Source organism: Arachis hypogaea, chromosome 3 (genome assembly GCF_003086295.3).
Source record: "Arachis hypogaea cultivar Tifrunner chromosome 3, arahy.Tifrunner.gnm2.J5K5, whole genome shotgun sequence".
Lineage (NCBI taxonomy): Eukaryota > Viridiplantae > Streptophyta > Magnoliopsida > Fabales > Fabaceae > Arachis > Arachis hypogaea.
Window position 1 is genome coordinate 129,195,541 of NC_092038.1, and position 22,776 is coordinate 129,218,316.

The window sequence follows — 22,776 nt, forward strand, 5'->3', positions numbered from 1 at the left end:
TAAATATGCCAAGCCAATGCATGCATGTACGGGACCGACGCACTAAAAACTTGCCGCCTTCATCAAAAGCCCAAACTATTTCGTTGCTGCTGCCATTGTTGTGCGTATTTCGTGGGTGCCGCAATGAAAATGTACTATTTCGCGTGGGCCAGCCACGCCTTAGCCCAATTCGTGGACGCTTCACCAAATATGCTTGACTTGGAGTTTCACGCAAATTTTGTTAAACAATCTCCCCATTTCGTTGGTGCCTTTCCAGAGTTGATAGCGAAACTCAATTCGTGAGTGACTCCCTTAAAATAGAATTGCGTATTGTGGGAATTAATTTCATGCATGCATATTTAAGGAATTAATATTTTTTTTTTTTTATTTTAATAAAAAAGCCGCGTGTACGGTGTGTTGTATTGACAAAAAAAAAATGGCATTTTTATTAATGCATGGAATAAGAGACTGTCTAAGAACCGCAACAATGATGTTCTTTGGAACTGAGCTGAATCAATGGCTAGAATTGAATTTATACAACAAGATATAGGAAGGTCCTCTGAATATCATTGGAAGGATTAATTCATCATGACATGTTGGTGGGTGTGGAATTGGAGGTTTTTCAAGAAGCTTATGAGAAGAGAAAAAGCGGGATGTTGGGGCCTACTAAGTACTAAGAACACATGAACGGTTATGGATTTCTGGACTTATGGCCAAGCCAGACGGATTTTCAAAGCTTAATCCTAATTCTAAAGTAAGAGACATTACGGAGTTCACTAATAGGCTTCGGAAACTCTTGCGTTGACTGAATGCCTAAGAATATTTTGTGTATATTACTCTATTTTTTTAATATCTAAAATTATAATAAATATGACATGAATTACGATGATAAGTATTTTATATTTTTATTAAGGGTTTGTTTTGGGTGCTTTTAAGATTTTTTTTTAGTTATTTTTTTTTAAAGATTTTATGAAAAAATAAAAGTAATTTTATATTTAGATATTTAATATAAATTTTTTTATTTTTTAATTATGTTTGAATATAATAATATAAAAATATTTATTTATTTATTTATTATGTAAAAAATATTTTTTAAAAAAAATATCTTTTAAAAAAGATGTAAATTGTAGCTTTTCAATTTTTTTTTAATTTTTCTAATACTTTTACTTTTATTACTAGAAATTTGTCAAATAAATTAAAAAAAATTTATTAAAAAAATATTTTTTATTAAAATAATGACACCCAAACAAACACTAAGAGATATTAGATTTGATATTATGTGGTTGTTTGGGCGCTATTATCTTGATAAAAAAGATATTTTTTTTAGTGAAAAAAATCTTTTTTTTTATTTTTTAGCGTGTTTGACAAATTTCTAGTAATAAAAGTAAAAGCACTAGAAAAATAAAAAATATCTTTTTTTAGAAGCTGTAATTTATATCTATATTTTTTTAAAAGATCATTTTTTCTTAAAACAAATATTTTTCATATAATAAATAAATAAATAAATACTTTTATATTGTTATACCCAAACATAATTGATAAATAAAAAAATCTTCTTATATGAAATATCCAAACATAAAATTACTTTTATTTTTTTATAAAATTTTTTTAAAAAAAATAACTAAAAAAAAAAGATATCTTTTAAAAGCTAACCCAAATAATAAAAGGTATTTTAGAAAAAAAAAATTGTTAACCAAACTTTTTTAATTCCAAATAAAAAAATACCCTTATTATTTTGAGGACAAAAAAAATATACTTATTATTATTATACATGAAAAATACTAAAAAACAAGGGAAGAGTAGAATAGAATCCAATAAAGATGAGTTGCATATTAAATAAATAAATATATTTGCTTTAGATTCTCTTGTAACTTGCCAAACCACAAAAATAAGCAGTTATTTCTTTTGTTTTTAAAAACTTTAAATAAATAAATAAATAGTGTAACCGATGAAATAAAAGAGAAGCCAAGTGCGTAACCCTTTTGCAGGGTTTCTATCTATCTCGCTATCCTGCCTCTCGTGCTTCTGTCTTTCTACCAGCCTCGCAGCTTACACTTCCAATATCTGAAATCCCTAGTTCCCAAATACCCTCGCCATGGATCTCTCCAAGAAGCGTAAAACGGACCAGAACGGCGACGCTGATTCCTCGCCTTCACAACAACCTCCCCCTTCCACCTCCCTCTCCGCAGACGACATCCGCAAGATCCTGCAACCCTTCACGCACGAGCAGCTCATCGACCTCCTCCAGTCAGCGTCCCTCCGCCACCCCGACGTCTTCGACTCTGTCCGCTCCGTCGCCGACCGCGACTCCACACTCCGAAAGCTATTCGTCCGCGGCCTCGCCGCCGACACCACCACGGACACTATCCGCGCCATCTTCTCTGCCTACGGCGACCTAGACGAAGCCATCGTCATCTTCGACAAGAACACCGGAAAATCCAAGGGCTACGGCTTCGTCACTTTCTCCCACGTCGACGGCGCTGTCCTCGCCCTCAAGGATCCCAGCAAGAAAATCGACGGCCGCATGACCGTCACGCAGCTTGCCGCCTCCGGCGGACCCGGAGCCGCCTCAGCTACCGACGTAGCCGCACGGAAGGTGTTTGTAGGTAACGTCCCATTCGAAATCCCATCGGAGAGGCTCTTGAGCCACTTTCTTGCATACGGTGAGGTAGAAGAAGGTCCTTTAGGGTTTGATAAGAGTAGCGGTAAAACAAGAGGGTTTGCGTTCTTCGTGTACAAGACTGAAGAAGGTGCTAGGGCTTGTTTGGCAGAGCCAACGAAGACAATTGATGGCCACCAAGTGTTCTGCAAGTTGGCTGTGGATAACAAGAAAGCGAAGCCGCAGAATCCTGCTTCTGGTTTCCCAGGGGATGGTATGCATGCTCAGCAGCAACAGCAACAGCAACCTCAACCTTCTTACAATGCTCCTATGCTGATTTCTCAGTACGGTGGATATGCTGGCGGTGGTGGGCATGGCAACGGATATGGGATGCAGCCTTCGGTGCCGTCGTATGGGAACCCTGTTCCAGCTGCTGCTGCTGGTGTTGGTGGGTATGGGGCTACGGTTGGTGGGGGCGGTTATGGGAATTCGCAGTATGGCGGGCCGGTTTCCGGCGAGTATGGTGCGAGGTTGCCTCCTACGTCCGGTGGAGTACCCTCTGGTGGGTTTATGGATGGCTCCCATTATGGTGGTTTACCTTCGTCTGCAATTCCGTCACAACAGCCGCAGCCTGTTCCGATGCCAAGACCTGCCCCTCCTGGAGGAATGTACCAAGGCGTGCCGCCCTATTACTGAGTGAGGTAAATTGTGGTGTTTGGTTTTAATTTATAGTTGTAGGTGGTGTGTATTTGCTTCTGCTTACTTTTCTTGGCTGGTTGGTTCTCTGTGCGTGTAGTTGTAGTGGTTCAAAAATGTGATTTATGTCTTTATTTTGATTCAGTGCTCTTCTGAAAAAGTCTTGGGTCTCGGTTATTTGCTAATCATTCGTTTGCGAGTTTTGCTGCAATCTTCATTTTCTTGCTGTCTGACCCTTTTTTCCCCCTCTAAACAAAGAATATATGTTTTGAGTTTGTAATCGGAATGACAATTCCCTCCCTGCTGTTTTGCATTTTTACATTTTTTTAATATCTATGTATTATTCAATCTTTGAGTGGCTTTTGCCATGTTACCGATTTGCATTTCTTTGGGTGTAATATCCTGTCATAGTTGATGTTGAATCAAGTTTGTTTATCTGTTGGTTCTGTTTTACGTTTCAGTTATGACAATGACTTAAGTTAAAATTTTCCAAACATGTTAATCATTGATTTGAGTTTTGAATAGGTGTTTCATTCAGGTTTGTGATGGCTTCTTGGGCGCTAATGCTTTAAATGGTTGTGCTGATTTCGTGCATGCAGACACTAATACTTGGTTTTGGTTACATGGACTGCTGTAAATTTGTTGCTGCTTCACTACATCTGCTTCTATGTGTTATGGTTCCATATGTGATGAATGTTAGTGAAAGCTTACGTGATCTGGCGTAGAATTTGAATGTAGTACTTATGTGGTTTTTCTGTAGAACTATTTATTCAAATTTTCCTTAGTTTTTAGTAAATGACAAGGTGTTTACCTTACAATTTGAGGTATCTTATTTCATTCTATGTTCCTATGTGCATAATACTCTGCGTGGTTGCTGTGGTGAGACAGTTCATTTGAAGTGCTTTCTCTTTTTTCTGCTCAGTTAGCTTCTGTTCCTTTGGAAAGTATTTGATTTTGATGATGGACTCGTAATCTTTATGTTTTTCTTTGTAACACCTTGCAAATTTGTTTGTAGGAAAATTAAAACATATCTTTAGAAGATTTAGAAACAATGGAAGGAATATGAGTAGTGATGAAATAGGACTGAAAGATAAGGATAATAAGAGATATTTGCAACCTTCTTGTTTGATTGTTTACTGAAGGAAGGGAAGGGATTTTTCCAGAAGCTATTTCATATTCCTTTTTAACCCCCCATATTGGGTGGACAAAAAATTGAGAGCTTTGATTAAGTCAGGGACCTCTTCATATTCTTTTGTTATTCCACCACCCAAAGAACACTTCAAAACATACTATATATATATATATATATATATATATATATATATGACAGATTATTTGTTGTTGATCCTTTCATTCCTTTGGAACATAGCCTAAATACATATCCCTCCCTCTTCCATGCATACCTTTTGGATAGGTGAGAGGTAAGATGGTGGCGTGGAATTAGATTCAAAAGGAGTGAAATGGAGTCCAAGTGGGTGGGTTCATTACCCCATTGTTGAATAAAATAAGGTTTCCATAAAAATCTACAAATTTGGAAGGAACAGAAAAGGTAGGTGTTAACAAAAACAGGATAGGAAGGAAATTATTTGACTAACCATTACACTCCATTTAAAGACCCCCCAAAAAAAATCCACTTCATTACGTTGTTATCAATCCATTAGATTCTCTTGCTATAACCCTCAAACCTCTTATCCCAACAGACCTTTTTTTTATGTATGTTTTGAATGACATCAAATGTAAAACATAATAATGCGGTAATGCTAGGGAGATGAAAAACACAATCCAAATTTGTCTTATTTGGCATTTATTAATTGTCGCAACCTGGGGCTGTTTCGGCTGATTTTTTATGGTCTCCCAAACGTTGTTGTATTTTTGCCTCATCTTTTGCTCTGCTACCCGTGAATATTTTTAGTATCTTGTCTATGGTTGGCTCTGGGATACTTAGTCTTATGTGAATAAGCAACTTGTTTCGCTATGGTTGAGTGCTTCTATTTATTTGCTTGTTTTTGGGAATCATCTTTTTCGGCCGTCTAATTGTTCTTGTTGGTTGCAAGTTACTTGGACAAAGTTCTTGTTTGTTTGCTTTTACTGAACGGTTCTACATTATTTTGTTGACTTTGGAATCAAACCTTTTGATTATTCATGTGCTACTATCTAATGATTTTTGAGGTGGTTTTCTTGTTTGGTTCCGAATTGATGTAGCTTGTCCAACAGAAAGTCACATGTAGTAGTAATTTGAGCGTAGGACTTGGGACATTCTAGTGATGTTGGGTGAAAGGGGTCAAGCTATCTTTTGTACTATCATTCACAAAAGGGGGACAATTGCTTTGTAATATAATAATTTTGTAATAGTGAAAAGAGAAGTATGAGATTAATGGGTTGGAATGCGTTGCGGTTGCGCTTGTCTCATGATTTATTTTGACAGTATTGTTTTATACTTTTTTTTTCTCCATTTCGTTTCAATTAGAAATGGTCAGAAAACATAATGTTGGTTAGATGATTCGAAGTGATAAGATTTATTTTTTCATACAAAAGCTAAAACAATATTACGTTATATTTACAGCAACATTCTAGTTGTTTATTATTATTCAAATTATTTTCAGTGTAAATGAATGATATACAATTAATCAAAATCTTAATTTAGTGAGGGTGGGTCAAGTAAAGTTGATAAATGAGACTTGAAATTGGGTTCATATTCCACCAGCAAATGACTCAATCCTATCAACTTCTTCTCTTGCCGAATGCCATGTTGGTATTGGCAGATTTTGAGAACGAAGAAGTGCCGATTTTACATGGCGCCTAATCAGTAATAAAGATAGAATGGAACAAATGCCATTTCATTGTGCATATATGAGTATGACCGCAGAACCTCCTTTTCGCATTCTGAGTTAAGTGGGATTCTATTCTCTTCTATCCTTTTGTTTTGTTTTGTTTTGTTGCTGATGATTGAAAGTCAGCTTCAAAATTGTAAAATCGTTCTAGATTCACATACCAAAGTGAAGCTTCTTCATGCACGGGCTCCTTCTCTACTACTTCAAGCTATTCAACCTTGCTCTTGATGAGAGGATTAGCTGTATTTGGAGGTGAAGATGAAGAGGAAGAAATTTCGTTAGACAACTAATTCCATATCAGATTTTGATAAAAAAAAAAAATAGATAATTTAGTTTTTATCGTTAAGTCTATGAAATAAAGTTTAAGTCTCGTTTTTATTAGTATACAACTATGCAAGGCTTCAATTTATTTCTAAATTAAAAATTCCATTACACACCAAACAGCTATAATTAAACACCAAAGACCAAACACTTATTTATACGTAGGGCATTAAATCCAAATAACATGCAAGCATCAACAGAGGCCGTGTTTGGAGTAAGCTCAGCAACATTACAAGTTTACCCAAAAAAGAAATTAATATGATATAATACAGCATGCTAATCAACACGAAAAGATTCATGGTTGGATGGTGAAATGAAGTGAATGATTCAATTCTCGAGCAAGCAGATTCTTCTCCTCTTACATGGAAGTGAAGCTCTGAGTGAGTACTCAAGTGCATTAGAAGCCTTATCTATTACACGACTCAGTGCCTTTTGAACATTTCTTGCAAGAGCTTGACATGCCCCGGTGTTATTATTGTCACCTTTCCCTTTGCAACATCTATACACAAACACATTTTTCATTCTTCCTTCTAAGGTTGATGTCTCTGCCCTCACCAGTTGCAGTTCAAGGGCATCAAGTGTGTGTCGCAGGTCGAAGAGAATCTCCGGCCGGTAATCGCAGCAGATGGATGCCTTGTATGACATGGATCTATGATCTTCATATGGTTCAACTTCAACTTCATCAAAATCTGTTGGGATTAGAAGACCTTTACTTGCTTCCATTGCATTCCTCTGCAATTCCTTCACTTGGCTAACGACTTTTGCTAATATTGTTGCTTTGTCCATCTAACATTAACAATTGAAACCCAAATCAAATAAATAAATACTCAAGTCTTTTTTTTATCCCTCTCTCTTACAAATCTTTTATCAATTGAAAATCCAAATCATGCCCACCCCTAGGTTGGATAACATAAATAAGAAATTGCATTGCATCACTTTTGTTGTCACCAACCAATATATATATATATATGCTTTTAACTACTCAACACTAGTCTGACACATCTACAACAACACTTGATAGCAATGTCTTAATTGATCCAGTTCTACTTAATAGTTAATACATTTCTAATTTTCTCTTAGATACGACCATGAAATTAAAATATATAATCAAGATTGACATTCTATAGTTCTTTATGTCTTGTACTTGATTTCATATGATTTAATCAATAAAAAAACTAAAAAGCAAAATCATTGGCTGCTAACTTGATTTCATATTCTTGACTTCTTCCTAGAATGCAACTTGGTCAAATAAATGAATAATGGAAGCAGCTATTTGGATACCATTCAGAGTTAAATAAATAATATATAAGTGGATAGTAATATTCAGCTAGTGCAGTGGGGGCCAAGGAAAAAACAATTGGTGTATGTACATTCATCTAACATATTGAATATAATTTGTAAATGAACTATTTTTATTTTCAGTGTCCATCATGGAAGATGAAGCCAAAAACTAGAACTTAATGATTATGAAATGGTTTGTGACGTTGTGTCACGTATTAATAAACAAAGCCACCCTATGATAAAGGTATACAACTTAGTGTGTGTTTGGATTACAGTTTGTAAACGAGAGTTTGAATAAAATTGATTTTGCAAACTTGATTTTGATGAAAAGTAAGTTTGTGTTAAGTGATTTATGTTTGGCAATATTTATATCAAAATGGATTATAGTAAAATAAATGTTGTTTGGATTATACTATTCAAAATCACTTTTAGATACAAAATTATTAAAATAGACATCAACTTAAATAATTTTTATATATTATTTTAATTTAGATATTTAAATAGATCTTATTAATTAATTCTATAATAAAATTAATATTTATACACTAAAATAAAAATAATATATAAAAATTGGCAAAATATACTTTTAATTAAAACTAACAAAATATAAATTTTAGAGAGTACTAAAAATAATAAAAAATTAAATATTTATTTTGGTAGTAATTAAAATAAATCAAAAAATTTTTTATGATATTTTTTATATAGTATATTTTTAGTACTCTTAGTACTCTTTTTTAGTATGTTATAATTTTTTATTATTATTATTTAGAATTCATTTTTTGTTTAATTTATTTTCTTAATAGGATCAATATATTATATTAAAAAAATAAAAATAATACAAAAAAATTATAATTATAAAAGTGTATAATATCAAATAAATAATTAATAAAAAATAGTAAATAATAGAAAAAGATAGTTCATATAAACAAAAATAATATAAATAATACAATAGTATACATAAAAGATAAAATTGGTAAAAGATAAATAAAGATTGAGTATTGATGGCTAAAAGCCCGTTGGTGAAACGCAGAAGCTTAAAATTGTTGCTTCTTGAAAACGTGGTTTTGAATGCAAAATCACTTCTGCGTTCATGATCCAAAAATTTGCCAAACCAAAAATTACAGCTTTCAAGATATCTAAACGTACTTTTTCTCTTTGAACGTGGTTGCCAAACACACCCTAGTAGTTGACTTCTAGCAACTCCCATACCCAGCTGACCAAACAAGGACAAACAATGATGCAATCAAAATTAAACCCCTTATTTTAATAATAATTAGGTTCAATTATCAAAATGTTGTGGCTGTTATCAACTTATCATACACCATGAAAGGGCAACATACACACATAGTCATAAGCATTAAGACATAACTGCAAAAAAAATAGTGTTACATTATACCAGTAAATGATTAAATTAATTTTTGAAAAATCACTTATTCTTTAAATTAGTATTTGAAAGATATTTTTAATCATATTCGTTCTTTAAATATTTTAAATTAATTATTTTAGTCTTTCTGTTGCTTTCGTTATTAACGGTGTCAAAATTTATTGATGTGATACGTTAAATGACACCACAATACACATTTAATAGTCTTAATTAGCGGTTAGTATGATAAATTTATAAAATTAGATCAAATAAATCTCAAATTGAGGGATTTCAATGCCTCAAGTTCTCCTTTCAATTAGGTTTTAATTTGATCTAATTCTATAAATTTATTATGTTAATAGTCATTTATGACTCTTATGTATGTATTGTAGTATCACTTAACGTGCCACATTAACAAATTTTAGCATTATCAACAAAGAAAATAATAGAAAGACTAACACGATTAATTTAAAATCCTTCAAATACGAATTTGAATAAAAAAAACATTCAAAACCAATTTGGAGAACAAATAATTTTTCAAATTTGACAATTTGCCCTAAATTGGACATATCAGATACTTCTGTGTCAAAATAGACTCATGGTTATTCATTTATACATAAGTGGGGAATTCACTTACATAAATTTCCCTACTTATATGTATACATTGGATGCTAACTAAAAATATAAACAAGTGTTTCTAAAAGAAAAATTTATATTCACAATGTTGGTTTATCTTCCTTTAAAGTTATGCATACTGGACTGAAGACTATTAAATCCACTCTTCTCATTTCTTAACACCGATAACAGAATATGCACTTTATTGAAACATCAGCTTGGTTCTTATGTACGAATTGGCTATCTACACGAATTAGAAATGTGAGTTTAGCAAATCCATGTTCGTCATACTCTTGATGAACAAGCTTATTAGACCCAATTATACAACATAAGCAAAATCATAAAATTCAAGAGGCCAAAAGAACTCAACGCTGTTACAAACAACGAAAACATAAATAACAAAATAACTTTTGTTTCAAAAATAATTGTCATTTTGATCGAACAATGATCTCTCAATATATCGCTTTGTTCAAACTAATTGTGAAAACTCAGCTTGAGTTAATTTCATATGACGTTGATAGTTAAGAATTGTTAAATAATTTGATAAATTTGACTAAATTATCATCTAACCACTTTAAACTATAACTATCGATATCAAATAAAGTTAATTGCATCTGAATTATTTCTAAACGAAAGTAATAAGTTGCATTAGGAAAAGAATAGAAACATACCTTGTCAGTGGAGGAAACAAGACCTCGTAGAGTTGCAAGATGACCATTGATTCTCTCCCTCCTCCTCCTCTCAGCTTCACTGTGATTCTTCAAAGCCGCTAAGGCTTTTGCATCAGAGTTCTCATAATTCTTTCCTACCCTTGCATCTTCTGATCCATTATTCACTTGCTCTATCTTTTCACTCTCCAAAATCAATGCATGTGATGGTTCCAAAACACCATAGGAAGCTCCATAGTCATGCAAAGAAGGACTAATCAACCTCGAAACATCGTAGCCGGGGGAAGAAAAATCATTGGAGTTATAAAAGGAGTAAACCATTGACTTGAATCTTTGTAGAGAAGACTAGTTTAGTTGTTGTCACTTGAGGAAACCAGGTGGACGAGTGGTTGGTGCAAACCAAAAAGAGAGTTTGTGGAGATGGAACCTTTCTGAAGAACCTGCTATGTTGCTTTGTTTGTTGATTATGATGATGATGAACATACCTTCCATTACGCAAAAGGAGAAAAATTTGAAGGGATTGAAGAAAGGAAAGATCAGAGATTAAACATCCACATTCTCTTCATGATGTTCTTGAACTCCACCATTTCTAGTGTGTGCCAAAAAGATCAAAATTAAAAGAGAAAGAACTCTGGCTTGGAATTCAATAAAAAGGAGATGATGGAATTCAATTCACACAAGATTTTTTCAGGAAGAGTTGAAGATTGATGATAGAAATTATTGTAGGGAACTATTTTTCTTGATACATATGTATCTGGTGTAATGTTGACTATATTTATAGTGTCAATAATTTATGAAGAAAATAATATAATTGTATTTTTATCAAAACATAGTAATATAATATCATCTATACTACTGAATTATTCATAGGTTGAAGTAAACCGACCACATGATTTTTTAACATATATTTTTGCTTTTCTTCTTGGTTTGGGTATTATTGACGTGCAAGGCTTAAATTAGCACTCTGATTATTATTATTATAGATGAATTATTGGAGCAATAATGATTGAAAATTTGGAAATAATATAATTTAATATGGTTTTTCTTTTTATAAAATTGTGATTGGGTAGTTGAAGCGCCGTATCTTTGCCGCATTTCTTTCTGAAGGGTAATAGAAGACACTATTTGCTCTACACAACTTTTGCAAGTTTTCTTTTCTATTCCAAAAGGTTGCAAGGAAAAAAGAAAAGATTATTACTGTATTACTGTAGTCTGTAGAGTATGTTTGTAGACAAATTTTGTGTATGAAAGTAAAAAAAGAAAAATAATAGAAGAATGTTAGATAGTCAGTAAAATTTATTTTTTGATCTGTAGTTAATTAATAATATTTAAAAGTAAGTTAGCAGTATATTATTAGATTGTTAAACTAAAAAAAATTTAAATTAATGATTGGCTAAAAATAATAAATTCATCGCTTTTTAGCTTTTCTCAAAAAATTATTTATAAATATTTTCATCTCATTTTCATAATAAAAGAATAGCTGGACAGAATGAGATTGGAATAAAATAAATGTGTTTTTTTTTTGTTTTATTATTATTATTATTATTATTATTATTATTATTATTATTATTATTATTTAATCTGTTAGGTTTTTATCAACGCAACAACATACACATTAAACACCAGAGAAATAAATATTATTGGTATCATAATATGTAATAATGTAGCACAACTTTTTCCAATATTATGATTATTGATAATTTTACAGGGTTAGATCATCAACCTAAACAATTTCTTAGGGATTCCTGTTTTTTATAATTATAATACAAAAATATTATTTGTACACTAAAATCAGTTACTAAAATATTTATATATATGTATTTATAATTTAATTTATTTTTAGTATATATTTTATATTTTAATATATATATATATATATTATATTGATAGTTTATTTTAATAGTTAATTTTTTTATATATTTAATATGATTTATAATAATACACTTAAATTTTTTTATTAACTAAATCTAATTAAATTAGTCTAATATAATAAAAATTAGTTATAATTAGTATTATTTTAAATTTTATTATTTAATTTGGTTAAACTTAATTATTTTTTTGGTGACGGTTAAACTTAATTATTGAATGTGTAGTATTACTCATTTATAATTATAATAATAATATCATTCTAATGAGACAAAGAGATTAAAGTAGTAGAGGAAAATGACACACACCTAATCGTATGTCGGGGAGACTTTCTTGAAATAGTAATGGAAACTTAACTCCTCATTTGGGTTACATGGACACTTCAAAAGGTCCCTCCTTTCTAAAACTACCTTTTGCAAGCTAATATACACTTTCTTTATTCTATCAAGGTATATAATAATAATAATAATAATAATAATAATAATAATAATAATAATAATAAAATTCATGCACATCATATACTATATATATAGATATATTTTATTATCTACGGTATTTTCTAATCCATCAAATCAAAGAATAATTTATCATAGATCTGAACTTTATTTAAGGGTCTGTTTAAGCAGACGAGTGAGGTAGTCACTCGACCAACGGGTTAGTTATCATATACTATATATATAGCATTGCTTTGCTTGAAAATAGCGAGAAAATGTTTTCTTTTCCTGAACAAAAAAATAAAAATAAAAATAAAAAGGAAAGGGTCCCTCTGTGTTAGTCACATGGCGAAATTTTCATGCCCTAAAGTTCATAATAAATATATAAATGGAGTCAAAATATGTGAAGTTGGTGTGTGGTGCTTTAGTAGTGGCAGGGCACTTTCTAATTAATCAACATTATGTGTTTAGTAGAATTACAAAATTATATTCAGCTAAGGATCTAAAAGAGAGATATACAAGTCATTTAGATACAATAAGAAATTCAGCAGATGCCTATACAATAGCTATTACTCCAAATATCTTGGTGTCTAAGAATTATACTGAATTACTCATGTAAAAGATGTGACATACAAGTCCAAACTAATATCATAATTTGTAGGAATTATGCAAAATGAAGTGTTGTCTTTGGTATGAATAGGTAGTTTCTTTTTATTTTTGTTTATTTTTTGCCTGGTCAGTATAGTAGTCTAATTATCTTGGGTTTGAAAAATAAATACTCATACAATGAATGCTATGTGAATTACCCTCGCCCCCAATAATAGAGCGCATTTTAGATAAACAAATATATTTGATAATAAAAATAAAAAACTCTCAAAACGTATTATTTTTTACTTTATTTAATGCATCATATAATAAATAAATTTTAAATAAGATAAGTTTAAATTTTTTTCCCCCTAACATTCCCGTTAGATAAAATTTACCTCTAATTCTAAGCCATATTTTTCTTAAGCTCACTTGACTACACACTCACTATAACCCATACCTAAGTGTCCTTTTATAAATCGAGAAGTTGATATAAAATTAAAGGGCATTTTATTAATATTTTCCACTAATACACAAAGGAATATATATCTATGAATAATGTTAGAAGATTAAGTTCTGAATAACAATATATACGTATTTGAAAGCAAGTGCTAAATAAATTACATGTGATTTAGCAAAGTCGGCTGGGAAATTCAACAGTATGGCAGATAAATTTCTTTAACCCATGTTGCAACACACCACTGATTTGGACCTTCCACCTAAACCCTTATAATGTGCCAATTTTATTTGGTTCCATTCTAATCTGTAACTAACAGAACAGGTCAACTGACGCAAATAAACAACTCTGACATGACAGATTAGTTCAATTGCAAGAAAGAACGATAAGTCAATTAGTTTAGCATTTTTATGTGTTGTAACTTGTAACTAGTTTTGTTTCAACAACAAGTGGAGGTGCTACTTGATGACTTGAAATACAGATCATTGGCTAATCCTTCATTTTACTAATTAATTTCCATAATAATGCAAATCACACAGCACACATATCACCTCACATTTCCACAATTTTTAATAAGACCTGATTACTCAGACTTTGCTAGAAAAATCTGATGAATTAGGTGATGTGTATCTCAAACATTATATTTACACCTAATATAGTTGTTATTTTTATATGACATATTATGCTGATGCTTCAAATTGACTTTAAAATTTTATAAGTTCTACAAATGAAGTTTAAATGAAATCTGGAGTCTGATGAACAATAGCTTCTCCTTCAAGCATCTTTCTTGCTTCTTTCATTGAAGGCCACGCCAATAGCAATGTTATATATGAATTTTCTCATAGCTTATTGAAGCATTCCCTTGTTCTTGCTTAAGTATGTACTTGTCAAGAGAACCATTAGGCATGTACTCATAAACCAGAGCGAGCTTAGTTCTTTCCAGTGGTGGCAACTTCATTGATGAACTGTTGTTGATTTGGCTTAGAGAATTTGCACAACATAGCGTTTGCTTTGGAGTTTTCCTTTGTAGACAGAGCCATAACCTCCTTCACCTAACTTGTGCTTGAAATTATGTTTTGTCAATTATTTTAATTTTTGAAGTTAAATTTTACAAGTCATTTTAAGGATCAAAATAGTATATAAAAATATAATTTCAAAGACTAAATTAATACTGGTTAAACTTTAGAAATTAAAACAAAACACGCTTATAATTTCAAAGAACAAATTGAACTCTTATTCTTTTCTCTCACTCATACTCTTACTTTATATTTGTAGCCTTAGTCAACCAAGATGTTAAAATTGCGTAGCTAAATAAGAAAAATTGAAATTCATTGGTCAATTTAAGTAAACTAAAACTCAATTAAGGGGAGTTAGAGATCTTACCGCTATAAATTGGGATAACCATAACCCCTGCTGAAATTATAAGAGAGGGAAAAAGGATTAGAAAATGGAAATAGTTAAAAATAATGTCCACCACATATTAGAAGATTGAAATACTTTTGTTCAGGCGTTCACAACAAAATAAGAATTTAGCTGAAGCTGTATACTTGTGCACGAACGAACGTAGATTAAACTATTAAATTAATTACTATATATTCTTGTATAAATATATATTAATTAAATTATTTATATATTAATTAAATTAAATTACGCTATAGGTTCACACGTACACTCACTCTAATACTGCATATGTATCAAGCCTCCTTGTCCTCTGCAAATTAAACTCAAATTGAACGTAATTTTGTCAGTGTTCGGGGCTAGCTATGAAGGCATTGGTTATAGTCTAAAACGGTGAGATTTTCTTTTTTTGGTTTAGTCTGAAAATAAAAAAAAGTTAGCGTCCCAACCAAACAATAAAAGAGTTAGGTGGAGGTTGACCCCAAAATAGAATTATCAAAGGGTACCCAGAAAAATAGAAAAGAGGTGAGCCCAAATCTATTCGAAGTTGACGAAAACATTCAAGGGTATTTTTATCAGATGTCCCCGAAGGGTATTACAGTAATTCCATATTCGCCCACCTGCCACATTACCTCCAAACTCCAAAGTAAAGTACAAATTCGAGGGAATAGATTCCAATTTCGTTGGAACATTTCATCAAACACCATAGCTTCCATCCTTTTTCCATGCAAATGCAATGCAGCCACTCAGAAACCCGAATCTATCTTCACCACTACGTCACTTTCTCTTCAGATTCAGAGTCAAACCCAATCCTCATGATTCACCATCACTGTCACTGAAGAATCTCAATCCGTATCTTCACAGAACTCTCTGCGCTTCTTCTTATACGACATCATCATCTTCTCCTACGCCTTGTGAATCCGATTCCAACGATGTAAAACCCTCCGTTCACATCGATGCAGGATCGTCAAACCGCAAACCAATTAGTCGATGGCCTGGGATGTTCCATTCCCCTGCTACACACGCTCTCTGGGAGGCCAGATCCAAGATCCACGAGTGCCCCATCCTTCCCAATGGCAAAAGCTTAGAAACCGTTGCGAAATCGCCGTCAAGAAGCAGGACTAGCATATACTACAACTTCTCTTCGGATCACATACTTCGCGAGCAGTATAGGAACCCATGGAACCATATCAGGATGGGGAAGCTCGTCGAGGATTTCGACGCTCTTGCTGGAACAATTGCATTCAAGGTCTGCACTACACTCTCAAAATTAAAGTTCTTTCTTTTCTTGTTGTGTGGTAAAGCCTTTTTTTTGTGGTGTAGCATTGCAGCAACGAAGATGGAGCTACGAGGCCTCTATTATTGGTGACTGCTTCTGTTGACAAAATGGTTCTGAAGAAACCGATCCATATTGATGAAGATTTGACTATCGCTGGTGCGGTTACTTGGGTTGGAAGGTCATCCATGGAGATTCAACTCGAACTCACTCAGTTTACAAAAGGTAACGTATCATCATTACCATTTACCGCTACTAATCGATTATGAGGGCTCAATAATCAACGCTTTCAATGCATATATCAGTATTAGGTTTCTAAAAGTCTGCTGCTTTTATTGTTAGTACTTGTTGGCTACTTGGCTGTGCTGTGCTTATTTAATGCAGTATATGAAGTGATTGTCAAAGTGTATTTAGAGTGTGACAATTTCTTAACTTAGCTTCATTTTATACGTCACCAAGCATGCATTTGTCACTGTCAATACGTCCAAAACAACCGACTTTATTTATTCAATATTATTACTTAGTTGGATGAATTCGTGGCGTTAGTAATTAGTAATTACTAGTTATTGTACAATGCATGCAGTAGTGTTTGAGTGTTTGGTTATTATTTTCTCTAAATTTGCGATACAAGCCATGCAGGGTCAAACAGTAACTGCATCTTATTATTAACTTATGCATCATATTGTGCGATAATATGTCCCTTCAGAAAAGGAAAAAAAAAAGTAGAAGAAAGGAAACTTCCAGTTGCTGTTATAGAGAGCCCCTTTCGAATTTTTATGATGACATAGTTTTATACTCCCAAACCTGTCTTTGAAGTGTTGCATAAATAGGATTGCTCGCGAATTTTAAATACAATAAAGTATATACATAAATATGAAAATTTTATATAAAGAACTAGTCACAAATTTATGTTTTAAAAAAAGTATTTGTGTATCATAGTCATAGCCATTAGCCACTGATACTGCCCTCTTGATACTTCACTTGTTGCTAACAGGGAATGAGAAAATCCAAGAATCACCTAAACTTGTGGCCAACTTCACATTTGTGGCTCGGGACTCTGTCACAGGAAAGGCAGTCCCAATTAACCAGGTCTTACCTGAAACTGAGAAAGAAAAATTGCTATGGGAAGAAGCAGAGAAGAGTAGCAAGTTAAGGAAACAAAGGAAAACTGAAGAGAAACATGGAAATGATGGAGACACTGGAAATAGGCTCAGTGCACTATTGGCAGAAGGGCGTATATTCAGTGACATGCCAGCATTGGCCAACAGAGACAGCATCCTCATGAAGGATACTTGTCTCCAAAATTCTTTTATCTGCCAGCCACAGCAGAGGAACATCCATGGCCGAATCTTTGGGGGTTTCTTGATGAGAAGAGCCTTTGAATTAGCCTTCTCAACAGCTTATGCCTTTGCTGGTGTGGCACCTCATTTCTTGGAAGTTGATCATGTTGATTTTGTTAAGCCTGTGAGTAGCATACAGGGGGCGATTATAATGAACTGAACATACATAATCATAATTAACCTCATTTATGTTAATATTTCGAGAAGGTGTTGAACTGAAAACAAGCTTGATGATGCAGGTGGATGTTGGAAATTTTCTTCGTCTCAAGACTTGTGTTCTGTACACTGAACTAGACAATCCAACAAAGCCTCTGGTGAATGTTGAAGTTGTTGCACACGTTACCAAGCCTGAACTACGGTCCAGTGAGGTGAGTTTGGAATTTCATATTTTAAAATGTCAATATCAAATATTCCCCACTATGGAATAATTAAAAGATATCCTCTGGTGAAAAAAGACACATTCTTTGCTGTTATATATCTCATAAAATTGTAGAGTATTTTTTTTATTTCTACAATATTCTTATGAAGAGGCGGCAAAGATTCCCTGCCATTGTTTTCTTCAAATATCTGTTCAATTCTCTTTTAAAATTCGTATGGATAATAAACTAGTACTACTATCGAAATATAAAAATCGATGCTTTATTTTTAACCATTTCACTTAATTCCATGTTTGTCTTCAAACAGGTATCCAACAGATTCTACTTCACATTCGGTGTTGATTCTGAGGCCATTAGAAATGGATTGAGGATTAGAACCGTTGTTCCTGCTACAGAAGAGGAAGCACGAAAGGTACTTGAACGCATGGATGCCGAGTGTGAGGACTCCTAGTTTTAGTTAATCAGGACATGAACCTGCTTGTCATTAAAGAGAACAAGGGTATACAGAAAAAAAGAGAACCTGTTTAATTGTTTCTTGAAGAATTTTATTATGTCCGAAATGTCCGCTGTGTATTGGATCTACAACACCAATATTTATTAATTCTTAATTCTGTGGAACATAAAGCTACTTCTCCATTCAGGTTCTGATATTCATAATGAAGTCGAAGGGAATGTGATGGAACTGCTAAAGAAGTTAAAGAGTGCTTCATAATTCACAATGATCAAATTGCTATGGCCTATCATTTAATATCATCATTAGCACCAAACATATTAAACTTGGTTATGAGGGGCCCAAGTAATGTCATTTATCTCCAAAGTTGTGGATTTTAGGGATCCACATTGATATTCCCTCAGGCGCAAATGCCAGAAAGGAAAAACCAGGACCTTTTTCCACAAAATAGCTTTCAAGTTCGGATGATTCTTAACCTTAGTGCCCCCACCACTGCTACATTAGAAATAACTTGATTGTACTCGGAAATAATTCTCTACTTACATGGATGATAAAAACAAGGAAAATCCAAAATTTCTATCTATCATATCATTTATAACTACAACACTGTAACGCTAAAAAAGAAATGTACTCAAATTTATTATATGGTCTAGGCAGTAAACATATACAGAGTAATCTAGGCACGAGAAAAAGTGTCATCCATGATAGCATGGGATTTGTCATCATTCAAAGAAGGGATATGCTTGTCTTCAGTTGAGAAATGTCGTAATGTTTGGATGGTAAAAATCTAGCGCATCAATGACCAAAACCAAACATGTATAGAACTTACTCAAACAGTTGCAGTTGGGTTAATCAGATTCAGATGAATCACATGGCTGCTTACCAGTAATAATAGGAAAAATTGCTGGCGTTACAGGGTTTGCAGGCATTACAGATTGTCTAGAACCAACTAGAGTCCTCTCATTCGCTTTCCCAACTTCCTTGCACACACCATCTAATATCGAAAGGAAATCCCTCACTACCATAAAAATTCTAAACGGATGAGCTTCTTCCTTTGCTGAATTCCCATGGAAATACTCAGTTATCTCCTTTACTGAAGAGAGAGCCCTTTTCTCTTGGTTCTGGATTCTTAAAATTTCTTCTCCTCCTTTCTCCAAGAAACATTTCATTGCCTCAGAAAACTTTTGGCTAGTGTCTTTCAAGGGTGACATTTCATTCAGTTTGACAACTTCCACAACTTTCTCGATCCCCTTAGCAAGTTTAGCAACATCGCTGCTAAGCATGTCTGAGTCCATGGTAGCTGTTTTTTTCACATTGGTGAGCTCACCACTCAAGCCCGAAACAACTTGCAGTCCAAGCTTCCGGAATTCAACCTCATCTTGAAGAGTATATTGCTGGTTGTTCTCGGAGGCCGGATGATTGTTAGAACCGGAAATATGAGATCCCTCGGTTCTGACAATTTCCTGTACAACAAAATGCAATAGAGTGGTCTTTCCATCGGTTCCTTTAATATCAACGAGCTTCAGAAGTGTGTCCAGCTTGAATGCATGCGCATCGCCCCGATCAGTGCCAACATTCATTCGGTTTCCAGTTCTGAGAACAGCTTCAAGTAACTTCAAAAACATTCTGCTGTTCCTCAATTCCTCACAAGCCACCTGCGGAAGAGATTGAAATATGAGAATTTATTGCAGTCTTCGTATAAAAAATCAGTCATGGTTGCAATTAGATTAGTAAGTTTAAGGTAATAGTTAAGTGTTTTCGCCTTTTTGGGCTTGATTGATACTGAAAGGTCAGAGATTCATAATATCATATCAAACAATAAGCACACAATATGATATATTGCATAATACCTCCAGAGTCTCAAAGGACTTTTTAAGGTATTCTAATTCAGAATCAAAATTAGCAATGTAGAGCATAGCTTCCACTCTCTTAAATGCAAAAGGTATATCAAGCATGATCTTCAGAAATTTCTCAGCAGGGCCAAGCTTGAAGGGCGATTCGTCTTGGAACTCCCTCAGCTTAGTTTCTTCTTCTTTGGTTGGAGCCATCTTCAACAAACTCTCCAGAAGTTCTGTTCCCAGTGTATCACAGTTGCCTATTCCCAAAAAAGGAATAAAAAATAAGTATTTCAAAATCTCACTGAAAAATAAAGGCCCTTAAATAGTAGTTTCCATCTTATTCAGTTTTAGTTTCACCTTCCCTGAGAGCTTCACAAACTTCATCAATAGTTACATTGAGCGCCCTAAGCAAAATAGCAATGTTCTGAGACTTCTTGGGGTCAAGCACCCTATTCTCCGGTGGCACCGGTGAAGAATGAACCGTTTGACCACGGCGGCCATTATTATCTCTAAAAGCCAATGTAGGATTTTCCTTTGAGTTATTAACCATGAACAGCGTCTCAATCATGTCCTCGTTCAATCTGGATAGCACAGATCCATCAAATCATTATATAATTGAAATAACACAAACATATAATATAAAATATAGAATCGCACTAAGATGTTGACTGATATTAATCAACATTGGAAAAAGCTAACTTAATTAATTAATAATAAAGAAGAGGACGTGAGTTTAATGTGTCATACTGGAAAGAACTTGGTCTCAAGCGATCCCACACCGTTGCCCTATCAGAACTAGCTTTCACTTTATCCCAATGCAAAGCTTTTAACTTTGGCTTCGGAGTTTCCTCACTCTCATTCTTATCAACATTTGGCGCCAATTTATTCATCACCGGAGTCTCCCAGAACCGCGGCGGAGGCGGCGGTGGTGGTGGCGGAGGAGGAGGAGGAGGCAGTTCGGTGGCCGGAACATCCCAACTGGATCTCAACTCCTCTCTAGGCTTAGGAGAAGAAGAAGAAGAACACAAAGAAGACGGCGACTGCAACGCAGAAACTGGGTTCTGATTAGGTGGTGGCAGTGATTTGGTGCTTTCAGGGCTGAGAGGGGAACAAGAAAGAGAATGAGATGGGGTTCTTGAGTTTAAGCTTCTGCATCCGAGTTTCTCCAAAGGAAAAGCCTTCGGTGAACGAGAACTTGAATCTTCGACTCCAAGAACCGCAACAGGGGAAGGAGGACTCTCTTGTCTGTTACCGGAAGAGCCTCTCGGAGAAAAGAACTGTTCCTCTTCTTCATCTTGATTCTCCTTGTGCTTTTCGTCCTTGTCTTCTTCACTCAGCCATGGCTGGAAATTGTGGCGGGGAAGGGGAGGCAGTGGTTTTAGTTCCGGCGAATCATTCAGTTTCCGGTACGGCGGCACCATTAAGGTTCCGGTGGTGCTGCTGGAGCTTGAATCCGGTGGCTCTGAACTAGCCACCGTGCCGAGGTAGAGGTAATCTGTGCGCGGGCTTGAGGCGGCGCCGGGGCCGCCGCGGGGCTTGGGGTGGGTGCCGTCGGAGGTAGCAGCGTTGCGTGGGAACAGGCGGAGGCTATCTTGCCTGGAGGCCTTGTCGTCGTCTTCGTCATCGTCGGCGTGGAAGGATGACGAGGTGCGGGAGCGGCGGTGGAGTGCGAATGCGGCAGCGGCGGAGAGGAGGGCGAGGGAAAGAAGAGAGAGGGTGAGAGCAAGTGCGAGTGCGGGACGGTGGTGGGTGGAGGTAGGGTGTGGGAGGAGGAGGGAGGAGATGTTAGCCGGGAATGTGGCGACGACGGAGGGTGATGGAGGAGGTGGAGAGGGGCGGTAAGTAGGGAAGAAAGGGTTGTTTGGTGAGGAAGAAGAAGACGGTGAGGAAGGTGATGAAATAGAAGAGAATGGAAGCTTGGGTTGTTGGTGTTGTGGTTGTGGTTGTGGTTGAGGAGAGGGAGATGGTGGTTGTGTAGGGGGAATGGGGATGGGGAGTGAAGGCGCCGGGAAGAGCGGGTGGTGGAGAAGGTGGCGGTGATGAGCGGCGAAGGAAGAAGAGAAGAGGAGTGATAAGAAGCAGAAGAGGAAGGTAAATGTAGTGTGGGACATGATGCAGAAGAAAAAAGGAGAAGGTTTGGGAGTTAGGAGTGATGAGTAAATAATGTTATTTGGAGAGAATGGTAGGAATGTAGCTCAAGACTTGTAGTTGTAGGTTAGGAAGCCATGAGTGGCTGGTCATTTTGGTACAAAGTACTTACTATATGGTATTCATGGTTAAGAGAACAGCGTTGAAGGGTTGTTGAGGTGGTGTATGCAGTGTGCAGGAAGTTGGCAGCAGTAGAGACTAGAGAGAGGTAAAAAGGTAAAACCAGAGCCCCATGCCACCCGCGCTTTCTCTC

At 34.7% G+C, this 22,776-nt stretch overlaps 4 protein-coding genes across 8 annotated transcripts; 2 read left to right on the forward strand and 2 right to left on the reverse strand.

Moving 5' to 3' along the window:
• The first annotated feature begins 1,864 nt into the window (after positions 1 to 1,864).
• Positions 1,865 to 5,659, forward strand: LOC112791553 (UBP1-associated protein 2C). Of its 4 annotated transcripts, none has more exons than XM_025834426.2 (2): positions 1,865 to 3,279; positions 3,800 to 4,092. In XM_025834426.2, exon 1 carries the CDS (start codon positions 2,075 to 2,077, stop codon positions 3,272 to 3,274), a length of 1,200 nt encoding a protein of 399 aa, XP_025690211.1. In that variant the 5' UTR covers positions 1,865 to 2,074; the 3' UTR covers positions 3,275 to 3,279; positions 3,800 to 4,092. The 4 variants fall into 4 exon arrangements, with proteins under 4 accessions (XP_025690211.1, XP_025690214.1, XP_025690212.1 ...); XM_025834429.2 differs by lacking the exon at positions 3,800 to 4,092 and adding an exon at positions 5,477 to 5,659 and having other exon boundaries at positions 1,926 to 3,279; XM_025834427.3 differs by having other exon boundaries at positions 1,926 to 3,279; positions 3,813 to 4,092.
• An 896-nt stretch (positions 5,660 to 6,555) lies between these two features.
• On the reverse strand, positions 6,556 to 11,162 carry LOC112791554 (putative transcription factor bHLH107). The gene is made up of 2 exons (XM_025834430.3): positions 10,357 to 11,162; positions 6,556 to 7,212 (listed from the first exon to the last, which is right to left on the reverse strand). Exons 1-2 carry the CDS (start codon positions 10,672 to 10,674, stop codon positions 6,754 to 6,756), a joined length of 777 nt encoding a protein of 258 aa, XP_025690215.1. The 5' UTR covers positions 10,675 to 11,162; the 3' UTR covers positions 6,556 to 6,753.
• A 4,326-nt stretch (positions 11,163 to 15,488) lies between these two features.
• On the forward strand, positions 15,489 to 18,710 carry LOC112791556 (acyl-coenzyme A thioesterase 2, chloroplastic). 2 transcript variants are annotated; one of them, XR_011880356.1, is made up of 5 exons: positions 15,489 to 16,342; positions 16,417 to 16,594; positions 17,364 to 17,783; positions 17,949 to 18,077; positions 18,394 to 18,710. XR_011880356.1 is itself a non-coding variant. In XM_025834432.3 (5 exons), the coding sequence occupies exons 1-5, from the start codon at positions 15,830 to 15,832 to the stop codon at positions 18,535 to 18,537; spliced, it is 1,434 nt and encodes a 477-aa protein (XP_025690217.1). In that variant the 5' UTR covers positions 15,493 to 15,829; the 3' UTR covers positions 18,538 to 18,710. The 2 variants fall into 2 exon arrangements, 1 of the variants encoding a protein (XP_025690217.1); XM_025834432.3 differs by having other exon boundaries at positions 15,493 to 16,342; positions 17,364 to 17,833.
• Positions 18,711 to 19,033: 323 nt separating this feature from the next.
• Positions 19,034 to 22,776, reverse strand: LOC112791555 (formin-like protein 2). Its single transcript, XM_025834431.3, has 4 exons — positions 21,123 to 22,776; positions 20,733 to 20,956; positions 20,388 to 20,632; positions 19,034 to 20,192 (listed from the first exon to the last, which is right to left on the reverse strand). The coding sequence occupies exons 1-4, from the start codon at positions 22,484 to 22,486 to the stop codon at positions 19,386 to 19,388; spliced, it is 2,640 nt and encodes an 879-aa protein (XP_025690216.1). The 5' UTR covers positions 22,487 to 22,776; the 3' UTR covers positions 19,034 to 19,385.